Below are 11,111 nucleotides of genomic sequence, written 5' to 3'. Positions count from 1 at the left end.
CGGCCGGCCGGTTGGCATTTGCAATTGAATAGACTCCGCCGCCGGTGGACGGTGGCCGCCGGAAAAGTGCATTTCGGGAAACGAGTGGAGTTTGCAGTTTCACTGTCAGTCTTTGGGCAGCGTTCGAAGCGCCAGTGCCGTCCCATTATCCTCCGTTCGTTTCATTCCGGTCCGTCTATCAGGCACTTGGTGTGGAATCTTGAAGCAAAGCACAGCGCGGCACTCTATTTCGGAGGATGCGGACACACTGGAAGAGAGGAGATCTACCAACAGACCAAAACGCGTACTGAACGAACTTTGGGAAAAGCTTCACGGTCAGATTGAATGAGTTTGAAGGTTTGACTAAGCTGAATAAGTGTTGATATTGCACAAAGCATAACCGAAACCGAGCAAATAAACTTAGAAGATCAATAAAGTAAACTTTGAAGATCAACCAATAAAGCGAACTGACGTAATGACCCAACAACCTTACGTTATGCTAATTTCAGAACTCAATCCAGTGGTTATGTTTCATTTCAGTTTAGCATATTTTATCCTCACGCCCAAAGTGCCAAGTCAAGTGAAATTCGGGCGGATTTGGATTTTTTTAAATAGTGCAATAAAAGTTGATTCGCTGACCCATCACCTTCGGCCCACAGTGGAACCGCCTCCTCGCAATAACCCTTTTTTCCATTAGCCGATGCAATCAACTGATCGATCCCGTGGCAGAACCCAGCCGGCCCGTGAGCGAGGGAAGGCTCACCAATTCAACCGTTCGTTCTTCGTTCTTCTGCCAAACGGAGTGATTATCACTTCACAGACAGTCAGAAGACGTCTCGGTGCTCGTCTCGACCGACAGGCTAGCTGCAGGCTGCTCCGGGGTACGGGGAGACACAGGAGTTCCCAGTGGCGGGATGGTAAGAAACCCATCTTATCTGTCCAATGATTGCCATTGAAGATGAGCTCTTCGGGTGCCGGGCCTCGCCAGGAATCGCAAATGGGTTTCCTGGCGTTCCCCGGGCCAGTTCAAAAGGATCAACCCCTATAACGACGGGGTGTGGACGAAAGGGAATCCTGTTTCAGCCGGTTTTTTTTTCCTTTTGGGAAGGCTTCCCTGGCCACGGGTTTGACCTTTCAATCACTTAATTCCTCACCTTGGTGACGTGACGCATTTCGTATTCATTCGCAGCAAATGCGACGCTTTTAATCAAGAATCTTCGAGTGCTGACGGGAATCGAAGGATCCAACTCGAAGGCTCATTTAGCGTACACGAATTGAGCGAACGGGGCAAGGGAGATCAAACACATCTTAAGACTCCACCATACGGAGAAGAATCTTTTTTCAATTAGCTTTCAATCCTTTTTTCGTTTGAGGAAGATTGAAAAACTGTGAATCGACTGGCCACGCGGGTGATAAATATGTATTACTCCACGAACTGGCGACTCACTTCGATTCGGGTCCTTTACGGGTGGCATAAATATTTATCGTTTCGGACCCCGCGCCCATCATTATCCTTCTCGAAGGCAATCGTCTTCGGTGCTGCCGCCTGATCACCGACTGAAAGCTTCCGGTTGCATTTGGACCGGGGTCTTTAGCGGGGGAAAAAAGAGTGGACGAAACTGAGAACGATTCGGAATTGACTTAATCGATCGATCGATCGGACCCCGGTATGTCATTCGTCCACCGTTCGGCCGCGCCCACATCAAAGGATGATTTTTGATTGACTTCGGAAGGAAATTAAATTGTTTCACCCCTTTCCGGGCCGCACACGGTATCGGACCGCTCCCGCGATTCGATTCGATTCCATTTCTGGTGCGCTAAAATGTTTCAATTGCACGCTCGCGCCCCGAACGCCCGTTATGCTTGCGCCAATACCAATCAAATCATATCGATCGCCGAACGAACAAACACCGGGCGTCAGTTGGTGCGGTGGAGTTTGATTTGCAATCAGCATTACCGACGTGTGGCGTGCCTTTATAAAAGGCTAAAATATAAATCTTTTTCACGCTACTGCTGATGATACAATCATCGTTTTTTTCTGTGTGTTTCATATCAGATATAATTAATCTCTGCTTTGACCCAATTTATGCACCGAACAGCTACCGTCCCGGACCGACAGATAGGGGTCAGATATGTGCCTGTTCCTGCCTGCACCTGCACAATGCTATCAATAAATTTAAAATATTCAACGCCAATATCGACGGACCACACGCCGGTAGCTGCCGCAGCAGGTCAGCAGGACAACGAATGAAATATTACACACATCAAAAAGTGTGGCGTCCGGCGTGTGGCATTTGTCAGCGTATTGAATGATTAGCTGCGGCAGGGAGCACCCCCTTGGCCTGACCTGGCCGTGTCTGGCAATGTTAATAATTATTTTAATGATAGCCTATTAATTACGCAAGTGCAGCGCGTTAAACGGAATTTGGCACATTCATCGTCGGCATCGCCATCAATTACTACTGTGTCCGTGATCAATAAAACCTCAATCGACACTTTTGTTCTACAATTCCGCTACGAATGTGTCATAATTGGTGGGGTGGCTCGCAAACAACTTCATTTGATGAGATTACATAAAAACAGGTTGTGCTTCAGCTGCATCTTTGTAAGGCTTACCAACATTTTAATACGTACTTTTCTCACATGCGCACCGCACGAAGCCGTAATCCGAAGACTTCATTGCATGCATGTCGCCACACAAACCAACGTCGTCGTCGTCGTCCTTCAGACTAATCCGACGACGAATTGGAGCCCAGCGTCTAATTGCTTTACTTTCCCAGGCGCTGCATGCAACGTAGGTCTTGCACTTTCATCGTACAGCCCTTTAAATTTACTTCATTCGAGGTACTCAGCTTTCAACACACACACACTCGCACACACACACTCTTTGTAGCACAGTCGTTTTGGGAAAAGTTTGGCCAAAAGATTAAAAAAGGATGAAAAGTGTCGTAAAATAACGGCTTAATTGAAGGCTTTGGTCGCCCCCGGCGAGAGTGTAACGTCGATTGTAGCGTTATTGTCGAACGCTGCAGAGACGATTACAGCCGCCACCGCTACAACTCCCGGCGTCCCGGGTATAAAGTTTTGGCCCCTCGCCCCGGGTGGCGTTACTGTATGAAAAAAGCTCCGCCACCCGGTGGTCGAGCTGCTTGATGCTATTATCTGAAGCCCTTCGTGCCTTGTCGGGTCCCGCATTTACGGCAGAAAGCGTCCACAAACAGAACAGAACCACGAATCGGGGGGAACACAGTAGTGATGGGTCACCATCTGCCGGGGTTGGTGTTGACCTCCCCGTAAGCCCCATACTCCCCCCGTTGGAACGATCGGTGGTAAAGGGCAGAAACGATAGCACAAGTTAAAATCAGATAAAACACTCCACAGGCCGTCGTCGGGTGTGTCGTCCCACGGTCCGTGTGTTTTTGTCTCTCCCAAAAAAATTAGGTCATCTCTGCACAGACACACAAAAACTGGGGGGCTCCACTCGAACCGGGAAGCGTCAAATGTAAACATGGAGTTAGAAACCGGGCTTAAGCTTATCGGAGTCCGGAGTGACGCTCGTCGCTCCGGACCGAAGCACTTGAAACACAACGCAGAACGCCAAAAACACACGCAACAGTCGCAGCGAACCCTTTCCGGGAACACACAACATTTCGTCCGCACGCTGGCAAATAAACTGTTGCCACAAAGTCCGACAAAGTTGACGAATGGCACCCGAAATTGGAGCAACTTTTTGGATAATTCGGGCGGCCACAACAATTTAATGTTGGCGTCGTCGTGTTACTGGGCTCGCTGGGACAGTTTACTGTTCAGTGTTCAGTTCAGTGTTCAGTTCAAGTCAGTGCGCGTGTTTTATGCATCTTCAGACTTCCAGAACACCGCTTCCTCTACACGCTGCGGCATGCACGACTGGGCACAGCGAGCCTCTTGCAGATACGATTCGCACACGATGTTGTCCCAAATTCGGGACAACATGATGATGATTCGGGACAACATCTTCCGCGCTGCACCACCGTGACACGAAACAGCATCACGTGCCGCTGGCAGGCGACGGTGGCTTTCCACGGACACGCCGCGAAATCAACCACCGAAGCGGAGTAGTGTGCTTCCGCTTGATTGTTTGTTTGCTAGCAACCCGGCAACAACTCCTGCTCTTAAGTCACCCACCCCGAGGACGCCTTCCGTGGCGGTGCATCGGAGCGAACTGCTCTCGGATCGCGCTGTTTGGACAGTTGTTCACCTATCGCCAAAAACTCGCAGGCACGTTACATCATCTCGTTTTTCTCAGCTCGGGCCACGGTGGTCGGCTTCGACTTTTCCCGGAAGCCGCGTATTGGACAAACAGCCGGTAATGAGGCTCATTTGGTGAATGGTAAATATTGGTTTAGGTGACGAACGATACACGATCCGTGCAAGGAATTCCCATAGTTCGTCCTCGTGACTTCGAGGAGCTTTTGCTTCGCGGTTTGACTAACAGCGGACTAACTGAGCAGAAGAAAACCAGAAGTTTGCGAGGGTCAAACTCATTAATCAAATGTGCTACAAATGGAAATGTTGGAAGAATTTGTATGTTTTCAATTTCTTTCAAAAAGTTTCATTTAAACGAGCTTTGAGGTCGCTGTTAGCCTCGTTCCGTAAGCCAAACACCCGAGAATGTACTGTTGACTGTTCGTCCCGAATGTACGTGTGGCCGATTAGTGCTGAAAGAGAAACTACAATGAATTCCACTTGGAAAAAACAGATGCTTCGAACGCGCGAGGAATCGACGAACAAAGTTCGAAGCCCACCGACTGTGCACCAGTTCCTCTATCGCACTGAATCGGAAGCGGAAGTGAGCGAATGCAAACACCATTGCAATATAACCTCTACCCAAAGAGGCGGCGTGGTGCGATAAAAAACAACGACCAAACTGTGGCAAAGTAGCTGACAACAGCATGAACATAAACCAAACACGGGGCTCATCGGTGACGAGCGCGACGCCACCATCGACGGCAGCAGGATCATTTCCGCCATGTGGCCGAGCCCGAGCTAGTAGCGGATAGAAGAAGAAAAACGCTCCGAACTTCCCCAAAGTTGATGCTGCGGTTGCCCGTCCCGTCTGCCTGCCTGCCGGGCTTTATTGCTCTCACAGGACGCCGCGTTCCGGAGGATCGCGCCTTCGAAGGCGTTCGTCTTCTTGTTTTTGCCCGCGCACCAGCCCGTGTGTGTGTGCTCCACGGTGGCACGTCTTAATCGTTCTTGTGCCGGCACACAGTTTGCTCGTGAACTTTGTGCGAACCGTGAGTTGGTCGTTAAAAGTTCTGATTTTCTTGACGATCGATTCAACCGTCGTTCGGTTTTGTGTTTTTTGCTCGTTTAAGAACACATTCGGAAGCATCAGGAGTTTTGCACGTGAAGCACACGGGACCGAACGGGACCGAAAAGTTCAACGAACGCGGGCATTTAAGTATCGGGTGTAATTTTTTATTTGTCTCCCACCCCCCAGCCGGCGCTGAAGCTGATCGATTTTTTGCACCTTCTTAATGTTAAGCCGTGTAATCGCTTTCCTGATAGTGTGGCAGCGCTTTCCTCCGCGAGGCCTTAACGGCCGAAGTCCCGGTAGCCTCAGTTGGGAGTTTATTTATTGAGCTTTCTGGCCACCCATTAAGGATCGCCAAATCGCATCGTGCACATATTTATAAACGTAGATCAGCCTACCGGGGCTCGGATGTGCCTATAACACGCTAACACCGTTCGTTGAATATGCATGAAGGAAACGGGAAACGACTCGACCGGGTTTGAAAGCATCCACGGGAGGGTTCTAAACACACGGCCCAAACGGTACCGGCCACCGAACGATGCTCGGAATAATTCAATGATTTATGTGTATTAAAACGAGATATTACGCGTTACGAGAGCATCCAGCCGAACGACCCCGAGCGGGTCAGGATAATGTCTGAAGTGCGCTGAAAGCGCTGCCGGGAACGTCCCGGGTTTCCTACGTCTTGCACCCACCGATATCGTGCGATGTCTATGAATGGGGATGCATGAATACAATTATGTGGTCTTCCGTAATGCACTTCCTGCATCGATCGTTCAATATCTTATCCGGTGCGGCGTCGGGCCGCGTACACTTTGGAGTAATTCCGTTAGCCTGCGCGCCGCTGGGCGCAAGTTGCCTGTTAGTGCTCGGCCGTCTTGCGGAAAGCGAAGATGGCGGCCGCACCTGCGTCCCGGTGGAGCGAAATCGCATCATTTATGAAACGACAGCTTTGAGAGTAATTATAACAAACGGCAAATGGGGCATCGAAGCTGTTGTCGATGCCCCACGGTGCATCGGGAGGAAGCAATTTACTTGCTAGCTTCCACGCCCGGTGAAATCTTGTTAGCGCGAATCGTCTAGCAAATACCAACTGCAAGCTGGCCCTACTGCCTGATGCCTGACGGCGATAGAAGACACGGAGACAAGAGTAGAGATTCCTTAATGTCCTGGCATCCTATCATCTGTCACCACAGGAGGTCTCAGCACAAGATTAGTAACCTTTCTCCGGAATCCGAAAACACATTACTTCTTATTTGCTTTCTGCTTGCATAGAATATTTTAAAATTATTCAATTACTCTTCGATGGAGACGCCTGGTAAAAAGCTTCGTGGTACTAACGGAGACGCCAGGTACTCTAGGGGACGCTTTGATAGCATTCCGATGGGTTCGGGTCGAAAACTCTTTGTTATAAATTGCGTTAGTTTTAGTTTTTTTTATTGCTCTAAGTGCTACATGGTTGCTTTACAGGATGGTTGCGTTCTAGTTTTAAAATAAAATGTTTTCAACTATCTTCTCTAAACGAATTCGTAATTCCAAAAGCTTTACAACACATTCGAAAACAAAAATGCAACAAAAAGGTGAAAGAAAACGCGGAAACAATTTATGAAAAACTCGTGCGTTTAACTGAAAACAGATCGCGAAAACAATCGCCAAACATGAAAAAAAACGATGCGATGGGATGAAGTGGAACAAAACGTGCTGAAACGGAACTCGAAGACGCCGGCTGCCGATTTGATGAAACGTTAAATTAATACTGCACGCTGCACGCTGACGATGGACCGGTGGACTGTGGACTTTGCACGACCATCGAACGGATGAACGGCAACCGGAGAAATGCCGCAGAGGCAGACGTTCTTTCACTTCGGGAAACGGTGAAACTTAACAATTACACCTCGCAGGGCCACCGATTCTAGTTCGTTCGCAGCTGATAGTCACCGTTCTGGGTAATGTACCGGACCCAGGGAAGCGCCTGGTAGCCGCTTTTTTCGATGATTTTCAGGTATCGAACCTACGAGGGGACAAAAAGAACGGCACGTTTTGAACGATAACTGCCAAAAAGGATCTCGGTGATCGCCTTGGTACCTGTATTCCCGAAGTGGTGAAGTAGGGAATTTCAAACTTCACCTGGATCGGGGGCTTCCCCTCGCTGTCCTCGCACTCGACACTGGGCAGACCGAAGTGAGCGCGCATTAAGTACTCCTTTCCTCCCTGGAAGCAGACAAAAGGGTTCAAATCTCTCTCTACGTCTCTCTGACCACCACCCGGGGCCCTCGGATCGCTTACAGGGAATGATTTGATCGTCCAAGTGATGGCATTCTGCTCGGGAGCGTACTTTACGCTACCGATCGTAGTTTTGAACTTCGGCGAGTCGGCATCGGCCGGCACGGGAATGACAATCTCCACGTTGTTGGCGGTCGAGCGCCGCTTGAACTGTGATTTCGCTTTGATCATGTACTCTACGCGGCTGTGCGCGTGACGCTCGATCACCGACTCGATCCAGATCAGCGGTTTCACGTGCGTATTCAACCGGTACGACATCAGCTCGAACTCCCCGTCGGGCGGGATGAACGAAATGGTGCGGTCATTCTCGAACCGCGACAGTCGCACGCACTGATGAAACTTCACGTCCTCCAGCTCCACCGACTTTGACTTTCCCCGGCCGGTGCTCTCGAACAGGACCTTATCGTTCAGCCCGAGCCGCAGCTCCGGCATGCCGGACAGATAGACGCGCATCTTTATCGCGCCGACAATTTCACTGCGTAGCACATTGCCGTTCGCGTTCGCCAGCAGGTTGACGCTTTCGATCACATCGAGGAACACCTCGTTCTTGCGGTACTTGATGCCCTCCGAGCGCCACGAGACCGCATTCGTCACCGCCATCGGAATGCGCGGCTGTATCTCCAGCTTGTGGCCCTCCTGTGTGATGTACTCCTGCAGGATCTTGCTGTCCGTCGTCTGCGGGTAGCCGAAGTCGATCAGCTCATCCAGCAGCTCGTAGATCACCACAAAGTTGTCTCGTATGCTCTCTTCCTCCAGCTCTTTGAAGTACTCGGTGAACACCTGGACCACCTTGTGGAGGAACACAAAGACCAGCGCGATGTTGGCGTTGCTGCGCGTCACCGACACCAGATACAGATTGTTCGTCTTCACGTAGGCGAAGGTGCACTCGGGTGTCTGCAGGATCGGCGTTATCAGGCCCTCTTCCTCCTTCTCCATCAGCAGCGGCATAAACTTGTCCACCACTCCCATATCGATGTGGCCGCGGTAGTTGCGCGATATCAACACCTTTCCCTTCGCGTCGAGAATGAAGATAGCTGACGAGGACATTTTCGGAAATATCGGAACGCACCGACGGCTATCGGTCACCTAATGGAAAGGAGAAGAACGATCAGTGGCCAATGTTTACATATTGACGCTCATTATGGAACAACGCACAACGAATGCACAATCGCTTAACTAAACCCCCAATGACGACGCTGTGGGTCCGGTCGCACCGTTTTTGCCTTTGCGTATTGTTTGAGGGAACGATAATTACACGTAAACCCGATACCAATCACCGATAACACGCGTCCGGAAACATGTCCAAAGTTGTGTTGTGGTGTAATGGTCGCGGCCCCGGAACGGGCAAAACTTTCGTTGCTTACCTTTCGCAAGCAGATTGATTGAGCAGTTTCGAGTCCCGGGACCACGCAGACCGCAAATGCACGGAATTTTTCGGAATTTTAGCCGGAAAAGTTCACTTTTTCATCATTATTGACCTCAGCCAGTCATCAGTTTTGCTCGTCTGACAGCTCGTGTGGCAGCGCCAGGGGCTCGTTTCACGCACAACGTCAAACGTAGGGCGCCGCTCGTGGCGTTTTGCTGAACCGACCGACGTGAGTGGTGAGTTAATAAGTCACCAAAAATTGACGGAAAAGATCACAGTTACCATTGGACAGAAACAGAAGCTGCAATTGCGCGCATTGTAACTTTGCCAGTGATTCCGAGAAGGTGCGTTTTTCCGGCGCGGCGACGGGTGTAGAAATACCGGCCGTCTCGGCTTCCCGAGAGAGGATCTATGGTAAGTATATGAAACTCATATGTGGCAGAAACGTAGGGCGAGGGCCAGAAAGCTGGCAAGTGTCAATTCCGTTGTGGTTTTTGCCGAACTGTCGAAACCGCTCTTCGAGAACGCCTAGCGCTCGGCGCGTTCTTCGAGCGGTTTCGACATTGGTCAACCACCCTACCAGATGTGAGAAACTAACACCTTTTCTTTGTCCTGTGCAATTGTAAGATCCTCTCCGGCGGAACGGTGAAGGTGCCGCAGATGCAAGCTGTGGATAGAAAGCGTTCGGTGGTCGCGTCAGCCGCACTCGACGGTAAGCCCCCCTCTCTCTCTGTCTCTCTCACACACACTCTGACACTCTCTCACACACACTCTGACACACTCTCTCTATCTCGCTCTCTCCGTTGCAGCCTTTTAGAAGATTCGTCGGAAAAAAAATGTCGTGACCGTGTCATTTTGTACATTGGGATTTGAAACGTCCCGAACAAAAAAAGGCACTCAATTTTTCATTTTTCTAGCCTGTCTGCCAACTCCTCTCACTATGGCTGGCTTGACTTAGCTCACTTTCTTGCCAGGCTCTTGCCAGGCTATGGCTGGCTTGACTTATAAAAGCTCACTTTCTTGCCAGTACATCTCAAAAGCTTGATATAGTTCAATCCTTCTCACTGGCTCCGTGAGCGCTTTCCCGTTTGGGTCTCAAATATTTTTCTTCCGCTCAACTTTGAGCTGTCGATTCGATTTTAACAAACAGTTGTGTTTATTAGAATCGCAAGTCTACAATTTTACTACAATTGCTTTACGTTTTTGCTTCCGGCAAGCACTTTTCACTTCCCTCTATGTCCACGCTTATGTCCACGCCAGCGGTTTCGACAGTTCGGCAAAAATCACAACGGAATCGATACTTGCCAGCTTTCTGGCCCTCGCCCTACGTTTCTGCCACATATGAGGTTCATATACTTACCATAGATCCTCTCTCGGGAAGCCGAGACGGCCGGTATTTCTACACCCGTCGCCGCGCCGGGAAAAACGCACCTTCTCGGAATCACTGGCAAAGTTACTGCTTCGCCGCTTTCCATGTATCCTGTATCGTCCGCTGCGTCGTTGGCTTTCAATGGCAGGCATTTACTATTAAACATTATTTTTACTTCGATGATGCGTCGTCACTTTGTTAACCTTCTGCGTCTGCACTGAACTGAAAATTTTCAACAGTTTGACATTTAAGTGCAGGACAGGACTCTCTTTCTGGCCTTTGGTGAGAAAAGCATATATTTCGTCTCAATACGGAGAAATTGAGTGACTTTTTTGTTCGGGGTATCCGTTGTCAAAAAAAAGAAGACAATCGCTGATCTCCCACCACCGACACCACCTCCCAATCGCCGCCAACACAGCATCTATAACGATTCCGCCGGCCGCACTGCAATCGCTTGTTCCGCACAACCGACGGAACCACCATAGAGCGCAGATTGACAAACCTCCCACCGCCAAAATTTCCAGGCACACCAGGAAACTACCGTGGCTGGCACGGTTGCCACCACCGACACGCAGAGCCCGTTCACTGCCCCCGCTGCGGCCTCCGACGCCGCTATGGCCCACGCTGCGGCTCCCACTGCGGCCTCTATGGCCCCCGCTGCGGCTCCAGCTGCGGCTCCAGCTTGAAAAGCTGCAGCATGAAATGAAAAAGGAAGAAGAAAAGGTGACCTTAAGCTCGGGCGGGAAGTTCACCTAGCGTATCACCAGGAGCTCCGCCCGTCTCCTCGCTCACCGCGCGGTTCTGTTTCACTACTTACG

General features: G+C 50.2%; 1 protein-coding gene and 1 long non-coding RNA gene across 2 annotated transcripts; one reads left to right on the top strand and one right to left on the bottom strand.

Moving 5' to 3' along the window:
* Positions 1-6,722: 6,722 nt before the first annotated feature.
* LOC128278012 (AP-1 complex subunit mu-1) lies at positions 6,723-9,051 on the bottom strand. Its single transcript, XM_053016642.1, has 4 exons — positions 8,923-9,051; positions 7,562-8,644; positions 7,361-7,486; positions 6,723-7,286 (listed from the first exon to the last, which is right to left on the bottom strand). The coding sequence occupies exons 2-4, from the start codon at positions 8,603-8,605 to the stop codon at positions 7,188-7,190; spliced, it is 1,269 nt and encodes a 422-aa protein (XP_052872602.1). The 5' UTR covers positions 8,606-8,644; positions 8,923-9,051; the 3' UTR covers positions 6,723-7,187.
* Positions 9,052-9,215: 164 nt separating this feature from the next.
* On the top strand, positions 9,216-10,101 carry LOC128268211 (uncharacterized). The gene is made up of 3 exons (XR_008269130.1): positions 9,216-9,338; positions 9,552-9,636; positions 9,734-10,101. It is a non-coding gene; the product is annotated as an uncharacterized LOC128268211 (long non-coding RNA).
* Positions 10,102-11,111: the final 1,010 nt, after the last annotated feature.

This window comes from Anopheles cruzii, chromosome 2, assembly GCF_943734635.1.
Source record: "Anopheles cruzii chromosome 2, idAnoCruzAS_RS32_06, whole genome shotgun sequence".
Lineage (NCBI taxonomy): Eukaryota > Metazoa > Arthropoda > Insecta > Diptera > Culicidae > Anopheles > Anopheles cruzii.
Note: the sequence above shows the minus strand (reverse complement) of the source record. Positions and strands in the feature narration are given on the sequence as shown.

Excerpts from the sequence above, each read along its gene's own strand:
- LOC128278012 (XM_053016642.1), bottom strand. The coding sequence starts at position 8,605 with ATGTCCTCGTCAGCTATCTTCATTCTCGACGCGAAGGGAAAGGTGTTG. Across the intron at positions 7,487-7,561 it reads GGACGATCAAATCATTCCCT|GGAGGAAAGGAGTACTTAAT; the intron begins GTAAGCGATCCG and ends GTCTGCTTCCAG. Across the intron at positions 7,287-7,360 it reads TCACCACTTCGGGAATACAG|GTTCGATACCTGAAAATCAT; the intron begins GTACCAAGGCGA and ends GTCCCCTCGTAG.